Source organism: Abrus precatorius, unplaced genomic scaffold, assembly GCF_003935025.1.
Source record: "Abrus precatorius isolate BTA unplaced genomic scaffold, Abrus_2018 Scaffold9, whole genome shotgun sequence".
Classification (NCBI taxonomy): domain Eukaryota; kingdom Viridiplantae; phylum Streptophyta; class Magnoliopsida; order Fabales; family Fabaceae; genus Abrus; species Abrus precatorius.
The window spans coordinates 17,257,325-17,276,694 of record NW_020874439.1 but is presented as its reverse complement, the minus strand read 5'-3'; the positions used below and the strand labels follow the sequence as shown (position 1 = coordinate 17,276,694).

General features: G+C 30.2%; 1 protein-coding gene across 1 annotated transcript; it reads left to right on the top strand.

The window, feature by feature from the left end:
• Positions 1–16,861: 16,861 nt before the first annotated feature.
• LOC113850293 lies at positions 16,862–19,027 on the top strand. The gene is made up of 2 exons (XM_027480769.1): positions 16,862–17,404; positions 18,280–19,027. Exons 1-2 carry the CDS (start codon positions 17,069–17,071, stop codon positions 18,688–18,690), a joined length of 747 nt encoding a protein of 248 aa, XP_027336570.1. The 5' UTR covers positions 16,862–17,068; the 3' UTR covers positions 18,691–19,027.
• The last annotated feature ends 343 nt before the right edge of the window (positions 19,028–19,370 follow it).

The window sequence follows — 19,370 nt, the reverse complement described above, 5'->3', positions numbered from 1 at the left end:
TGATGAATTGAATAAGGATTATAAATGGAAGTTGGGTTTGGAGTTTGGTTCCATCAAGGAGTTTAAGGACACAATTCAAGAGTACAATGTGCTGAATGGAAAGGAAATCAGATTCGATTTAAATGACAAGAGAAGGGTAAGGGCAGGATGTAGACATTGTGCTGAATACTCTGTGTATGTTAGTAAGGTCAGCAATTCAGACAGCTGAACACTCTGTTTGACAAACACACATGTGGAAGGGTCTTCCACAATAAGAGTGTGAAGTCAGCTTGGGTTGCTAAGGTTTTGATTAACAAGATGAAGGTTGGGACATTGACATTACATTAAAGGATATTATTGGAGAATTTAAATCCAACTATTCCACTAAGATAACACTGTTAAGAGCGTTCAGGACTAAACAGATAGCTAAAAGTGTGATTGATGGTGACATTGACAAACAGTATGGACTACTGTGGAGATATGTAGTTGAACTTAAATGAAGAAGTGCAGGTAATACTTCTGTGATTAGGGTTTTTAGGCCTTCTTTGGAGATTTTGCCAAGGTTTGGGAGTTTCTACATGTGCCTTGAAGGTCCAAAATTAGCCTTTAAGAAATTATGTCGACCATTGATAGGAGTGATACTCTACCTTTATAAATTAAATAATAATACTAAGGATACTTCACACAATTGTCAAGAGTAATATATTTTCATACAAAATAAAATTATTAGATATACCTTACCCAAATGTTTAAAACGATAACTCAGTCTTATAAAATAGATTAAGAAGAGGCATTTGCACTCCAAAAGTGAAGATAAATACAACTTAAATATTTAGTAATTCCACAAAAAAAAGAGAATAAGGTTTAAAAAAATTAATTTTAAATATATTTTTCTTGTTCTCTTATTAAAAAATGGAAATAAAGACCTTGAAATAAATAAGTAAAAACACGTTCTTATTTACAAATTAATATATATTTAAGAGTACACATACTTGATCTATTTATTTTTAAACTAATTTATTTTCAATAAGTAATTTTTGGAGATTAAGTACATACATTACATATATTTTCAAGTATCGATTGATGTAATACTTAAATAAGTAAAATAAAATTAATTAAAAATTTAAAAAGACATATATTAAAAATATTTAAATATTTAATAATTATATTTTTAAAATAATTAAAAAATTATTTTCTTATTTGAGAGGAATGGAATTAAAAGAAAAGAAAAGAAATTAAAGTAAATAAGAAAAATGAAAAAATAATTTGTTAAGAAAAATTAACTTTGTATCTCTATTTTATTTTATTTTAACTAAACAAAAATATATCATTATTCATAATTTTTTTATAATTATTGTCTTACACAAATAAATGATTTTTTTGAAGACTAAATAATATTAAATCATTTAACAAGAAGTTGAATCTAAATCCAACAATGTTTTTACGTTGAAACGTGTGTTCTCACAAAAAAAAAAGTATAAATTGTCATGTATCACTTTAACATAGATAAAGTTCTAGCTATATACACTTAGAGTACTATATAATTTGTTTAATCAATTTCACCCTTGCAAACAATACCCCACCCTTTATATTATGTTTGAGAATTGCATTTAAGAAGGGAGGAGAAGGAGAATTACAAGAGTTTAACTCTTATTTGGGAGCTGATTAATTAGAAGGAAAAAGTTTTGGAGGTTTTTTTAAACTCTCTTAATGCTAATTTTTTAAGTTCTTCCATTGTGGGATTTTCTCCCTCTCACACTTTCATACTCTTTCACATATAGAATTCTAACTTTTTTATAAAAAAAATATATATTAATTTTTCAAATGATGATTTTTTTTAAAAAAATTATAAAAAATAAAATAGTAATTTTAAAAATATTAACTTTTAGAGAAAGAAAAATATTTATTTTTATATACATAAAAGATGTAAAATATAATATCATTTATATAATTAAACCCCCCCTTACCCTATCCTCTCAATATTAAACATCTAAACAAGGGAGGAATTTAACCTCCTTTTTCCTTTTTTCCCTTTCCCTCCTTCCCCCTTCAAACCCTTCCCCTTTCACTTCCTCTAAACTCTCAAACAAAGCCTTAAAATCTAGTAATTACATTTTTCACATCATGACTCATAGCTAGTTATCGAGTATTAAGAGGAATTATTATGAATTCTTATATTTCTAATCAACAATTATCTCACCAATTTTTTTTAATATTAATGCAATAGTCGTTAATCTAAAATATTAAAATGTTGAAATGCAAAAAAAAAAAAAATCATAGTTAAATTTATGATATACTTAATAATGACAAAAGAGAGTTAAAAGATGAGTTCTATAGTAAAGTCAATAAGTTAATTTATTAAAAATGTAATAAAGTAATCTTTCTTTTCGTTAGAAGGAAGGATTTGATGTCATTGTTTAAATATGTGAAATTGTTTACTCTAAACAAAGTAAAGCTTTCTTTGTACAAGAGTATTGATTTAAAATGAGGTAATGAACTTGGAATGAATATCGAGAACTGAAATAAAAGTTTAACTTAGGTGCTATTCAAGTAATAGGAGTGAGTATATGAATCATGGAAATCAATTTAAAGTCAATAAATCAAATGGTATTTGATGGATTGAGGCTGGTTGTCACTTATCTCTAAGAAGATGGAGAATGATACCCAAAATGAGGAAGAGCTACTTAATTCAAAATATTAAAGGTTACATGACATGTTAATGAATACAAAATAACCCAGTTATCAATTTTTTGTGAAATTGTAGCAAATTAATCAAAAGTGAGCATATTATTTTGCAAAAATATTTATAGATGTAATGAAAGCATGAAAATACTTCGGTGAGAAGAATTTAAATTTTATAGTGACCCAAGAAATGTGAGATTTGGTCTATGTATCAATTTATTTACATTATATATTTGCACATATTTTCCTTATTTATGTTGGTCTCTATTTATTGTACTATTAATGTACATACTTCTATCATGTCTTATTCCTAGACCATCAATCCTACTACAAAGATAGATCTTTCTTAACAACCTTTAATTAAAGATCTCCTCAGGTTTGGAGTTATGCTATTTTGATATAACATCTCTATAAAATGAAATTTTATCATAAAAACATGCTTGAAGTGGATAGTTAATGATTTTTTTTTTTCTTATGATATGTTATTTGGGGTAAAATAATAATGGTAGATTAACATGTCTATATTACATATATCACAAAAAATATTTTTAGATGCATTTTTGTGGATAAAATTCCTAGCCCAATTGTCAATGTTAGTTTTTACCAACAAATTATTCTTTAAGAAAAAAAAAACAAATGGATGATTTCTTACAAGGATTTAGAGGTCTTATAATGAGAACAAAAATAAAAAAAAGTCAAACAAGTTATTAGATCAAATGATGATAACTATGTTCAAGATACTTGAGAGTGTGAAAGAGAGGAACACAAGGTTGGTCTTTTATGTTCTAATTGAGGATTAAAAAAATTAGGATCAATTTCAATTTATTTTACCTCAATCCTTATTTTAATTTGTATTTTGGGTTAGGATTTTATGTTTTAATAAAATAGTTTCCTATATCCTAAGTTATTGGACCACATTGATTATTAAGTCTTTTTTTAAGTTTTGTGCTTTATTATATTTAGTAGGCTGGGTTATATTAATTGTAAAAGCCTTTTAGGATGTTTACTTAAGTTATTGTTATTGGACTTTGTCATATTAGTTATTAAGCCTTTTTATAGTTTTACTTTTCATTATAAATATTTGCGTAAGACTTTTTTAGGAAACAACTTTAGTTTTGAATAAAAATTGAGTCTATACCTTTTTGAGAGAGTTTATGTCTTTTAGGTAGCGTTTGGTTAAGAGACAGAGACACTAAAATAAAGACATGAAAGTACACATATCATGTTTGACTAGTGTCTTGCGACAGAGACACGGAAGGACTAGCTTTAGGGACATGAAGGCTATACTTTTGAAGAACAAAATACCCCTAATAGTTTTACAAAATTACATACATTACCCTTAACCTTAATTGCCTCTATTCTCCCTCATAACTTTTGCTTCACCGACGTCGTCTTCTCCATCAATCTTTTCAGCGAAGGCGAGTGGCCCTGCGTTCATCAACAAAGGCAAGTAAACACTCTTCATCTCTCTGTTCTCCTTGTGATCTCCCTCTCGCTCACTCCCTTTATTCTCCCTCCTCAATTTTGCTTCACCCATGCCGTCTTCTCCATTAATCTTCAGCGAAGGCAAGTGGCCCTGCATTCATCAACAAAGGCAAGTAAACATCTTCATCTCTCTATTCTCCCTGTGATCTCCCTCTCGCTCACTCCTTATGTTCTCCCTCATCAGTTTTGCTTCACTCACACCGTCTTCTCCATTGATCTTCAACAAAGGCAAGTGGCCCTGTGTTCATCAACGAGGGCAAGTAAATATTTCCATCTCTCTAATCTCCCTCTCTCTCACTTCCCCTGTTCATTTGAAGGTAGGGTGAAATCACTGGATCCAAACTTTGTGGCAACACACGCTAACAATAAAGCAAGGGAACTCAGTAGTAGATATTATTCAATGTTTATTCCGTCAATGTAAAAAATCATCGTGTTCTAATTTCTACCGTAGATTTTTCTAGGTTATGGTTTTTCAGTGTGAGATAATGGTTTGTAACTAGTGGTATATAGAGCAGAAGTTTGTTTATGTTGTTTTGGAACTTGAATTCCTTTTTATGTTAAAGTAACTAGTGGTTTTATGCTTCATTGTTCCTAATATCATGGAGTAGTTTAGAAAAGAAAATTTGAAGCTGTTTAAGGAATGAAAAAATCTACATGAATTGAGATTGAACCATGAACTTGTAAGCTTAACATGTGAGCCGATATAGACATATATGTGGTTTGAGATAAAACCAAGTATTTGGTCTAGTTTTTATATATTTGTATATAATACTACTATAATTTTGGTCTAGATTGCTAAGAAAAGTATCCCTTTTTTTTAATAAGATATGTCTTTTTCTTTGTTTATTTTTTTTTTCAGTCTCCCACATGATATCTATCTCACTGTTCAACTAATTTACATTTGGGTATTGCACAGGTCCATTATAGGAGTAACCTTCTCAAATAAATTTTTTGTATTCATAATTCTAGTATCTGAACCCTTGACACTATTTATGAAACATATCTAAATAAATGTTGAGCATTTTTTTTAGTAAATAATCAAGAAAAATAAAAAATAAAAACAAAGAAAGAAAATGTTGTGAGCATCATTAAAGCAGTTAACGTGTCAATCATACATATTACCTATCTATCACTAACTTATCATAATTATAACCTATTTTACTTTTATATTAGTGGCACTTATTTTAATCTTTGTCTAGTTTAAGTCTGAAGCAAACCTTAGGCTCCTCTTTGCATGATTTGCGTGATTCAATAGCTAAATAATTTGTTAATAATCTGTTTTACTTTTAGATTACCATTTGTTTTTTATTTAACTTCAATCTATTTAGTTGATATGCCTTTGTTAAACAACAAAATTACACCTTGATTTTGCTTTGCTTATACTGAGTTGTATGATATTCCCGCTGAATGTTAATGGTATATTAGTATATTTTTCTTATATTAAACTATGACATTTTGTCCATGTTCTATACTTTTATTTTTTCTGGGCATAGAGAATGAGTTTAAAGTCTAGTCATAGATTTTTGGTAATAAGTCATTTTTTTTGTGTTTGAAGTCTTGTCTTAGAGTTTTGGATGAAACTTATGAATTGGAAAAGCCTATTAACTGGTGAAGTTATGTTGTGCAATTTCATCATGCTATTTATGTGCAATGAATTAACTGTTTACTGTTTACTAGGAATGGATTGACCACTTTAAAAAAGTTAAGTTGTGTATTGTATATTATTAAATAATGAAGCAAAGATTTCGCAACTTGATGTCCATGATTTTACAGACCGCATATGTGTACGCTAGGAATAAAACTAGAAGGATTGATGATGGTCACTTTAGTCGAAGCATGAACAAATGGTGTTAGGGAAGATGCATTGGAAAGCATCATTAGGAGTAAGGGTGATAGGAATTGTATTTGAGAGTTACAGATGAATTTGAACACATTTTCATCACTGTGTGAATTGCTTCATATTTAGGATGGGTTAAACGCTAATGGTCATGTAAGCATAGCTGAGCAGGTGGCAACTTTTTTAACATAAAAAAAGTTACAACTTCTAAGTTCTTTTCTATAGGTCTGGTGAAACTATTAGCAGGTATTTTAACAAGGTGTTATTTTCAGTGTTGTGTGTCCAAAGTCTTCCACTAGCCAATGTTGAACCTATCGTAGAAGATTGTGTAGATTTTAAATGGAAATGGTTTAAGGTAATATAGTTAACACAAAATTCTGAAATATGTATCTCTAAACAATGTGTGCATAACTGATAACAATTGTTTGACTTACGATACAAGGTTATTTAGGAGCATTAGATGGCACGTATATAGATGTCACTAGTTCAGAGGCAGATAAAATTAAATATCGTACAAGAAAATGTTGGATCTCCACCAATGTCTTAGGAATTTGCAATCAGGATATGAACTTTGTTTATGTTCTTAGTGGTTAGAAAGGATCAGTATCTGATTCAAGGGTACTTAGAAATGCTATAAATTGGATTCAAAGTTTCTATTGTTATGTTCAAGTTAATTACATAAAAAAAAGACGAAGTAAAGCATAATCATATTATCGTCAATTGACTTAACTTATTCCTTCAATTTTCATTTTTAGGGATTTATTATTTAGTTGATGCTGGTTATACAAACAGTAAAGATTTTCTAGCACCGTATAGAGGTTCACGCTATCATGTGCAGAAATGAGCATAAGGAAATTGTGCGCCTCATAACTACAAAGAGTACTTTAACAAGAAGCACAAGTCAACTAAGAATGTAATTGAGCGTTGCTTTAGGTTACTAGAAAAGAGATGAAGAATTAAACTATTGATGTTGATCAAATGTCGATAGGTGAAGATCTTACAAATGATGTCGACATGATTGACTGTGTGGGTAGTAGCCCTGAGTCGACTCAGTGGCAAGACACTTTTGCCAATAAAATGTTCAAAGAGTGGAGAAGAGCACATATACTGTAGAAGTTGAAGAAAAAATACCAATACGTTGAAGGAATGCTAAATTGCAATGGATTTGCGTGGAATTCTAAAAAGCATTATGTGGAAATGGACAGACGAGAAGTATTGCTAGAGTGAGGAAAGGTATGACTCTAAATTATAATATAGCGTTTATAAAATTAAATTGATATGTCCTACAACATCGACTACCTTCTTTAATATGCCTCAATTTTGCATAGCCACCCAAAAAGCTTATACACGCTGGGGAAACAATTTCTCCTAACAAACGACTACGAGCCATCTTTAGAAAAGATAGAGCAATAGGCATTGATGCAATAAGTTGTAATGACGCAGAGCAAGAGCTACTAGTTGAGTCAGAAACTGAAGGTTACATAGAGGACTAAATAGGGTTTGAATCAACTCTAATGGAGACTTGATCTACCACCTGACCACCGCAAGCAACAACGTCATCAGGTGGGCAAAGTCAAAAGCGTCGCCGATTAACAGATGACGCAGCTCTAGAGAGGATAGCTGACCGTGTCGCTGAAACAATGAAGGCTTAGAAAGAGGACGTGCAACTTCTGGCCAATGCAATCACTAGGGTAATTCAGAATTTAACCTGAGGGGAACCTTAGATAGCCTCAATTTCACACTGGAGGAGGCTATTCAACTTGGAGTAAAGTTCGCACATAATCCATCTTTGATGAATACATTTTGGAGCATAAGTGACCATAAGGCGGGATTCACAAGAGCTATATTAGATAGCTAGGTTTGTTTAGGTTTTCTACTTTGTGTTGTGTTGTGTTGCTAATTTACTTTTTTGGCGGGCACTAGTTTGTAAGAGGATATGGAAGTGGAAATGAGAAATGCTGAGAAAGAGAAAGAGAATAAGTATAGATAGTTACAAAGATACACTAGGAGTATAGAGTCCAGAGAAGATTTGGAAAATTTAAGGGAAACGTAGGGTGAGGGATGACATTTGCTTGAGCGTACACATTTATAAAATTGCAAATGCATTGTTTAGCCACACACTCGTTTCCTGATGAAACTCTTGACTATACCTTTGCTAAAAAGGGGCTAGGGCGGCGTATGTGTATCCGTGATACTGCGGCTAACCAACAACTATCTATACTATGAAGTTCTCAAGGAATCTCAGGGGCAATGACTATCATTATGATGAATATGAAGGTGTTATAGTTGTGAAACAGTAGATAATTTGTATGATTATAATATATGTATTGTAACATATCGGTTGATGTTGTTGTGATATATGTGTTGTAATACATCGACAGGTGCAATTAAGACACATGTATTGTGACATATTGATTGATGTAGTGTAATACATGTATCATGTCATACAGATTAGTGTGAAAATACATGCCATAAATATTTACAAAGGTGATTGATTGATTGTCATGTATGTGCTTTGATATGATGGTTGTTAATGTAAGTTATTTATTATTGGTAATGAGTTAGAATAGGATTTTAAACCATAACTGTAGTTTCATTTAAGATAATCTATAATCAAAGAGATTTAGTGGAGCAAAAAATACTCACCCTTACTGATAATTTTCAGGTAATGAAAGAAAAGAGATAGAGATAGTTGATTCGTTTTAGGGTCATACTCATCAAGTATTGTGAAAAAAGAACTGCTCAGATATAATTAATTTAATATAATATATGTATAAATTTATTTATGTATCTTTATTTCATTGACAGTGAAATTTTAATTTGGTAAGTTTTATAAATTTGTCAAATCGTATTAGTTTATATTCCCATATTGTACCATTTCTTCAAAGTTGTACAAGTTCTTAGGAATTTCCTTAAGCATATTTCTAATAATATAAATTATTAAAGAAAATTATTTATGCCAAAAGTAGGATGTTACAATACACCTCTCTCTCTATATACACGTATCTTTCTGCTCCTATATTTTCTCAGGTGGACATTTGGAATCCAATAGAAAAATTTTGATCCATTGGAAGGTGTTTGTTAATTTTCCAAGTGTTGGAGCTATTGCGTTATAATTGAGAAATCTATACAGAGAAGTTTTTTAAAAAAAAAAATTCTAATATTTTTCATAGAATAAAGTGCTTTTTTTTTTCACTTTTGGTAAATTGGTTTTTGTTTAATCAGGGTGAATTGCATATTGATAAAGTTCATGCATTCAGGTTGGTAGTTCTGCAAGAAGTTGTCAATGCATTGTGTGACAATAAGTTGAGAAATTGATGTTGATTTTGGTCTATTGGGTATCTTTGTTTACTACTGAAAATGAGTTTTAGAGTTATAATGGTGATGTTGGAGTTGGAGGAAAAAATATATCAGAATATTCTCATCTATAGTTGTTGATGAGTAATTTTTTGTCTTCATCATAAATTTTGAATAGTGTTACTTTCTTTCCTTATGTGGAAATGGATATATTCAAGTTGACTAAATTGATTGGATTATAACAGTATTTCCTTGAAATATATTTCAAAAGCACAAATTCTCTTTGATCTAATTTACTCTGCTTTCTTGTTTTTTTCTATGATTAAATGACAACTTTATTCTTTTCCTATCACATGACAAAAAGGCAAAACAAAAGTTGCCCATATTCAGGCTTCTATTCTATCTATCAAGTCAGGGAATTACAAGCTAAGTTTATATTACAACAAATACAACTGCCTAGTTCTAATGGTTACATCACACTAAAGGAGTGTACATTAATTGATAGTCAACCTAACGTACCACATAACAAACAAAACTAAGCACAATTTAAGAACTACAAGGGTCAAGACAAGGAAATTTTTCTTCATCCTCTTAAGACGCATCTTTCTTTTAAGCTTCTCAATCTTTCTATTTGCTTCTACAAGCAACACTTCGGCTGAAACAGAGCGTTATAAAGTCATCTCTCTTGTACTTGGAACATCATATGTTTCTTCATTATCATCTCAATTAAAATAACTGCATGTCTTGTCTTTTTTCTGCATTACATATGTAATGACAACTTAATTTTATCAAAATACGTATGTTCTAAAAGATAACATAAAAAGGTACATATAATATGAAGCATATCTTTTCAATCTCAATGTACATGATAAGAATATAAAGAATATTGAAAATTTCCCTAAAAATATAAAACTGCTTTGTAGTAGGTTCGTTTTAGAAACTATGATGGAGATATCGGGGCATAATATAATATATGGGACCAAGGGGCACATGAAGAACGATGATACTATAAATTAAAACGACATACATAAATTAGAGAAAATGAAACTTAAACCAAATTTATTCCATTACTAGATTACATTATTAGTTATAATGCATACATCAAAGTCACGGGACACATGAAAACGTAATATTTTGCTTATTTCAATTGCTAGCCCCATATGCTACTTTACAACTTGGAAGTCAATTATTCATGAACTTACTCCTAACGTTCATTTTAAAGCAGTCTACACAACATGTATATGTGAAAAGTATACATCATAATCACAATAAGAATTTTAATTCAATATAAGTAAACGAAATCAAACAAATCTGAAGTTTTCACAACTTACCATTCAATGGGGACACCTCCAAAACTCCTTCTATGATTGTCTACCTTCTTTGATACCATTAAAATCTTCCTATCTCCACACCCACATAAGGGATTAACCAAACACTATATCACTGTAGAACATCTGAACCTACAGAGAACTTTAATGAAACATCATATAAATTCAATTCCGTACAATCTTGCATAGACACTATACTACCACGATGACCAATATATTGTATGTGCCAATGACATTACTCATGCTAGATATATTACATCATACAACGGGCACTTAAAAAACATATGAGGGCTGGGTAATATCAATTTCAACATTTTCTAAGACCTCCTTATGTGTAATGGAATCTAATCCAAATACATAAAAAGATTACACCATATCTAAACACAAAAAATAACAAATGAGAAGGCAACATTCTTATTCTTATCAATGGATTGCACATTCAAATTAACAAATAAGTTTTTGAAAAAAATTCAAATGTCTTCTACAAGTTTGGTTATCAACCAAAGTTGAAAACAAAATTCAAATGTCTTCTACAACTAAATCAGCAATCAAAAAATCAAGAAGCGCAAGGAGACAACAATTAGTGCAACCAAATTTTTTATTTTTCTAAGTAATGATGTTTATGTTAATAATTTAAAAGTTTTCATCTCAATTTTTTGAAGCATCTTATTTAATTAATACCAAATTAATTCTTGATCATTCTTTCAAATAATAACGTTATTTTGAAAATTCTTTTCATGCATTTCCCTTGCCATCAATAGTACTTTATAAGCATCGTTATCGTAGAGTTAAAACTAACAATGACACAAGTGTGACCGTAAATTAAAACTATATCACAAAATAAAGCCCTCATCATCAAAAGAGAAGTAAAACAAGAATTGAAGTGATTATTCTTCTGCTCCTAGTTTATCTTGGTTGCCTAATGAAATGCTTGAATTTTGGCAGGTTATTCATCTATTTAAGAATTCAAAGGTTAAAAAATACCACGAAGCCAAATATAAGATCTTTCGTGGCCTTTTATGAACAACAGCTCTCTAATCTTTCCATCATTGCTCAAGTCTTGGCATGATATTGCAAACTGCTTGAACTCAAACTACATCAATTATATGCACTATGAAGCCTCTGTTTTAACATGAACTAGTGAAAGAAATTGTGTCATGTATACTATGTTTAGGTTGAGAATATTGATGGTATTCAAGGTTGCATTTTTTAGTGGTACGTTAGACATAAAAGATTTACAAATACAGTACAAAAAAATAATCACCAATGTTGAGGTGAAAATTCAGGAAAAGAGTAATTTTTCCTTATTTTTTCTTTTGGGTACATCTTAAAGAAGTTCATGTAAAGGAGGGAAGAACTGATTTGTGGAATGATGTCTGGTTCAAGAGCAAAGAGATAGTTTACCATGACCCTATGACGAGTTACACAGTGGTAACAATGCGAGGAAGGAAAGCATAACATGACCGCGACGACAAATATTTAGAGGCGACAACTGACAAGAACCAAGGCGATGAAGAAGCAAGGCGATGGCTAAGATGAAGAACCCTAGTTGTTTGAAGGCAATCTCGTTTCATAAAAACCAACAGGACAAAATAGGTTTAGGTTTATTATAAAAGGGGTCAAGGGTAAGATAATCATTTCATGTTTTATTTGTGTCTTGTTTCTTACATCCAAATATAATATAAGACGTAATACACAACATCATATTCTCACTTCAAAACATAATACACAGACATAAACATTAGTGTCTCTGTCCTTCATTGTCTAAGTGTCTCTGTCTCTATTGTCTAGAGATAATATCCAAACGCTACCTTAGGGTTCTTGGCAAGAACTATTACTTAAATCTTATCAAGAGTTCCTTATACTCTTATGGTGATTCTACACTAAGTTTATCATTTCCTTTTCTACATTGAATTGAGTTTGTGCTACTTTCTTCTCCTTTCTAGCATTTTTATTCATTTTCTTGTTTGCTTTTGGAATTCTTATTTTTATTTAAATTATCACACAATCATAACTCATGTCTTACGAAACCTTTTTCAAGGTTTCTTAACCTAATTAAGCTAACTCAAGAAAAAAATTGAATTGATTCACATCAAAATGGATAGAAAAGGAACAACAATTAGAAAGATAATTTGTATAACATATTAAGCACATAATAAGTATGAAAATTTGTGCAAAATTTTAAAGGTGATAAAACATAATCCTAGTAAATTACCCAGGTATGAGGAGATTTATATATATATATATATATATATATATATATATATATATATTTTAGAATCTCTTTAATAGAAAGATAATTTGTTACGAGATAACCTTGATGTAATGTACATAGAAAAAAATTATTTGATAGTGTGTTTCATATTATTATGTAGGTGGATGCCTAATTAGTCAACCATTGATGCCTTCAAGACAACCATTTGGTCACACTTGAACCCTTATTATAAGTGAAGTGAAATTAATGACTCTATATTCTTACTTGTTTTTATAGCCTAAATGTTTATATGTGACCATTATTTTAATTTAGTTTTACATTGATTTATATATTAATTGTACAGTTTAACATAAAAAGGACACAATTAAGTTTTTAAGCATTTTGAGCCTAATTTGGTTGAAAAAATAAAGTTTCACAGTAGTCAACATACTCAGACCCTAGCAGCAAGGACAAGGGTGCATTAATTCATATGTATGATCATGCTTACCTGTGGCAAACCCAATTATAAAGAATTTTTTAGGGTTTTCAACCTTATTAAAAGGAACCTCAGGGGCAACGATTGAGGACACACCATTTAGATTCTATTTACATGTTGTTTTGACTTTGTTTCCACCTCATCCCTTCTACACCTCTGAGTTATCCCTTTTATCATATTTTTGGTGAAACTTAGAGCTTTGAACCATTATACTTAAAGACCAGGAACTTATCTCATCCCTAACCCTTAGGGACATTTTAGTTTGCTATTTTCATTTGACTATGGCTTTGTTTATAATTGTTTTAGTTCTATTATTTAGCATGAGTAACTAAATCTATAACTATGGCTATAGAAATTCTTATTCATGAATTTATGAAATTTTGATGTTTGAATCTAAGTTTGTTTTCTATTTGTGATTAGTGTTTGTCTTATTGTGCATAATTATATGTTGTGAATTGACCATTCGTAACATAACCCTAATTAATTATATTGTCAGGTGACCGTACCTCAATTAGTTAATAGATCTCTAAGATAAAATGAGACAAAAGATTAGGTGGACTAAACTAATCTTTCTCTTCCAATCATTATTAAACTAACAAGTTTATAGGTACTTTATGGTTTCTTAAATTGATATCTTGCATGACTAAAGGAATTTTTTTAACACATGTTGTGTCCTTTTACATATGCCCTTGATAGATATAGTCCTTTATTAATCAAGAAGAAAAAGGGAGAAGAGAGATAATCTTATTTTTATCCATAATTGTAATTTAATTTTGTATTAGTAATATACTTGCATACATAGAATTTATTTATGCCTATGGTAATGTTATTAAGGAAATATTTATTAAGGGTATATTTATTCACACTTGTGTTTTCCCTTGGATGCATTCTTATTTATTTAAATAATATTATTGTAATTTTATTAAGAAATTATTTTTAAGTAAGTAATGAAAATACACAAGGTTTAATATTAAATAAACAACATTGATTGATTAAAATAATTATAATATAACAATACCAAAATATTAATATAAAAGACAGTCATGTTAATATTAAAGAAGAACAACATAACATTAGAACTAAATTATCAGCACTCCACACATAAACTAGGCCTAAGAGCATAAGAATAATGCCTCCAACTATGGTTCTCATCTTGACCAAAATTATAGTGTGGTGATGTCTCATTTGACGTATATCCATTTCATTAAGAAAATAGGTTGATTTCGGACGACTTTTTATAGTGCACTTTAAGTTAGGATTAGGATAAGGTTTTAGACATCAATATTTGTGCCACTTGGATTCATTCTCAATCACTCCAAATTCCTTCTTGTAAACTTTGCATATTTCATTGATCGTATAGACATAATCTACATAAGCATGATAGTTAATATTTTGACTACAACAAGTAACAATCATGTGACTATATGAATATTTATCAGTTTGCATGTTTTCACAATCACAATACTTTTGTCTCAGATAAACTCTATATTCTTGGCTATTGGATAAATCATAAACATTAAAAGCCACATTCCGTCTATCAAATTGAGTAACACAGGTTTCTTAAACACTGTTTGTTTAATTAAAGTTAAGTTGTAATATTTCCATTGTTCATTTCTTTATCTTATTACTACATTTATTGACTCGTGACAATGAGAAATAATGCCAATGTCATCTTTAGTAACGACATGTTTATATAAATTATCAAGGAATAAATTTCAAGTATCTACTGTCTCACCCTCAATAATAGCAAAAAGCAATTGACAATATATTCTAATTTTTATCTTATGCAACTGCCACTAGTACAACTCCCTTGTATTGGCCATATAGATGTGTCTGATCAACTTGCACAAGTGGCTTGCAGTGTCAGAATGTTCTAATGCAAGGATCAAAACTCCAAAATACTTGACATAATATTTGAACATTGGAAACTAATTCATCATTGCGATAAGCTTTTGAAGCATCCAATTGAATAACAGATTCTCGAACATCACACATTACTAAACACCATTACAAAGGCTTCCCATTGACCAAATATTTATTCAATTGTCTTTTACTTTGCCAACCATGTTTTATGATATGTTGTTGTGTATCCAAATCAAGATTGAATCTCCTAACCACCAATTTTGTTTTGGAAGAAATATCATATTCTACCATTTGCATTATACATTTTGAAATTGTGTCTGCATTTAACTTTTTGTGAGCTTGAGAAATCATTCCACTAGTACAAGTGTGTAGACTGTTATACTTTCTAATTTTCAAAAATATTTGTTCTTCCTAAGACTAGCTCGAAAAATCCATTTGCAATCTATTGCATACTTTACACATTTGTAGTAAAATGTATTTGATTTTGACTCAAACACTTTGTAATCAACTCTTTTTGATATATTGTAATGCTTTATTTTTTGTATAACAATTTCTTTGCCATTGAATTTTCTTCCAACATACAATTGCCATCTACATCACAATTACCTACCAATGAAAAAAGTAAACTAACTAACATAACTAAAATTAAATTAACTAACATAATTATAAATTTTACACACCTAAATTTGCATACTCTAAAAACTCATGTATGCATAGCATCAAAATCTAAACCACGCATGCAGGATAGTTTCCCAAATGAATGTTGCCTAACTAAATGAGACTCCTCATCATTAGCATCAACATCAACGTCATCATCAAAATCCTCATCACTTTCATATTATTCTTCAAAGTCGTTGTCATCATTTTCAATGTTATCTATTGTTCTCATTCCATCTCTGTATCTAGCATGGTGCTCGCATATGCTTCTTGAACCACATGATTTTTCAAAACTATAGCTAAACGTTACTAATGTGTATGGAACATTTATTGAACATCATCATCATTGGTTACTAGAATTGTATGATATTATATGAAATTATCAAATATCGAGACTAGACACCAATACATAATACTTTCCATTATTTTTAGAAACTTGATTTCAATACATTGACAAAGCAAATATTTTATATCTCCAAGTGATACTTTATATCTAAAACGATATATATTAGCTTTTTGCATGTAAATGACACACTTTTACGTATATTTATTACAATCTTACCATTAAAATAGACTAAAATTGACACACTCATCTTTTTCTAAAACATACAAATGAATAGCAATATAGAGACTAACAAATATTTCAAAAACTTTCATGAGCAACTCACTATTTATGAGAATTGTAATATTTATAGTGTCAACAATTAAAAATTTTTAATTATTTTTTTAAAAAAATGTTAATGACAATTTATCACCTAAAAATATATTTTTTAATAATCTATTAGGATTCTCACTGACAACCTTTGACTAAATATTTTTTATTGGCATTTTTTAGACTATTTTTTATTTTCTAAATCTAACTAATGGCGATTTTTAATAGTAAAAAATTATTAATTTTTGTCTTTAGAATCGTCAATGGTGACTTTTAACTCTAGTTAATTACTTAACAATTAAAATCGTTAGTGACGTTATTAAAATAATTATATTTATGTAAATATGTCAAAAATAAACTATATTTTAGTAAATTAAGGAAAAAAAAAAAAAGAGCCCGCATTTTCGAGCAAAGAGAATAGCACCGAGTAACCTTATCCGTTTAATTTGGTTACGGACCACCCTCGTCCTGTTAACAATAGATAATGAACAGTGGAACTCGAGCTTCAAAATTATTTCTCCGTTGAACACACATTGATGCCAGCTCCCCCTTTCTCTTATTTTCCCCTGCAAACACAAAATTCAGCTCTTATGTAAACATGATTGCCCTGAAAGCCATTCATGCTTCCTATACTCCTACAAGCAACACATACACTTTCTACCACGCAAGGGTTCCCAACACAAGAAGTTCTGTTTTCTGCCTCTGTAAGTCCAATGAGTCTGATTCTGAGGCTGAGGCTCCCCAACCTGAAGGCGATGCTCAAAACCAAGAGCTACTGGCCCAAATTGCAATGCTTCAAACTCAAAAGGTTCGCCTCACTGATTATCTGGATGAAAGATCTGCTTATTTAACCCAATTTGGTGAAGAAGCCATCGCTGAGTTTGACAAGATTGGAGAAGATGCCCTCAAAGGATTAGATGAAGCTGGTGCCAGAGTATGTATCCTTCAACTTTCGAGTTAACAACGCTGATTTAGATTTTAGATTAATTAATGAGTATTCTTGGCAAATTTGTCTCTACTAAACTCAGATAACTCTTCTAGGATAGGGCAACTCAATTTCATGATACAATGTTACATTATAAAACGTTGAATAAACAGTCACTTTAGTCTTTAAACTTTCTACTAACTTTTTGCTGTTTCATGCATTAAAAATAACCTCTCTCCTAGTTCTCGAATTTTTCATGAAGTTAATTACTGTTATTGTCGAAGCAATCACAGAGTAGGTGTGATAAACTTAACCAATTTTCTGATAGTTTAAGCATTTGAAGAGAACTTTTTTAGTGGACACTAGTTTAAAGTAGAGTTAAAATTTTAAGATGTAAAGTAGTTTTTAGGGTTTTTTTTTTTCCAAAATATGATAAAAATTAAAACATATTATCAAAATAAGGTATCTGAAAAACATTTTTTTCTATCTAAGATGTTTTTATATTAAAAAATAAGTGTCAGCTTTTATATAGCTGATATTTTTTTTTATTATTAAAAATATAAATGTCAGTCCTATAGATGACGTGTTAAAAATACTCTATACAGGAAAAATGTTTTTCCTGTACTCCATTTTAATAATATGTTTTAATTTTTACTATATTTTTGGCAAAAAAAACTCTAGTTTTTAGCCCATGTTTATAAAATATCTCAGAACTTATAAAAGTAAGTGAATATTTAACCAAACACGCACTTATTTTACAGTATTTGAATTCTAAGTTAAACTAATATGGGTCAATAATTCAATCTAGGTCAATATATATTAGTGTGTAAAAATCAAATTATTACTCTAACAATGACCCGTTTATATTGATTGGTTATTAACAGATAACAGCGAACATAGAGAGCCAGATGCTAGAATTCGAGGAATCTACTGAACTGAACAGACAAGAGATTCAGGAGAGTGAAAACAAAATAGTGGAATTTGAAGGTCAAATTGAGAAGGAGAGAAACGAGGGGCTATTCTTTAAGAACCTTGGGAAGAAGGCACCTGATGATAAAGCAAGTGACAAGGAGGAGGTGGAAAAGATCAAAGATGTAAGGAAAGAAAATGGTGGTAGCAAAACTAGGAAAAATGTTTACCTCTTCTTCATTGGCTTGCTGACTTTTGGAATAGTTGATTCTATTGCCTCATCCTCAGGCGCTGATTGGAGAAAAGTTGCACTTCTTGGAGCTATTCTTGTGGCCTTATTTTCTGTGTTTATTGATGAACAAAATAAGGACAACAATAAAGACTAACAATAACGAGGAAAGGAATCAAGTTCATGTTTGTATTTTGATCAAATAAGATGTTTCTGAGGGAAAAGCATTTTCATTTGCAAATGGATATGGTGTTATTGAATATATAGCCCAAATAGAGAGCTTACATTACAATTTGGACCTGATGCATCAACCTGCTTTGCTTGGGCATCAACTACAACTGATATATTGGTGATATCACTCCAATGTCCAGAATTTCTTATGTATATATTTACATTATTAGTTGCCAATTTTGAAGTATCCGTATGCTGAAATGCAGAATTTCTCATTGTTATGTTGATACAGAAAATATATACGTAGGTTCAAAGTTCATCATCATCATGGCTATTACAAATGTGTATTTAGAAGCACAACGTGCCTCTAAATATTTCTATCATATAATTGAACAAACAAAGGGGTGTGCTGCATCGTAAAGGAGAAGATTTGTAATTTGCTCCCTAAAAGTCGTAAGCCAATTCAGATAACTCCTTAGGCACATAACTACCGTTCAAATCAAAACATGACTTTGCATATTCATTATGCATTAATCCACACAGAAATTCCAAACTTTGTCAAATTTTCATTAAATTGTATGCATAAAAACAATTTTCCCAAATGTTGTCGCCGATGAGCTGCTTATTGGATGTGTAAAGAGAACTATTTATAAGCCAAAGTATGTT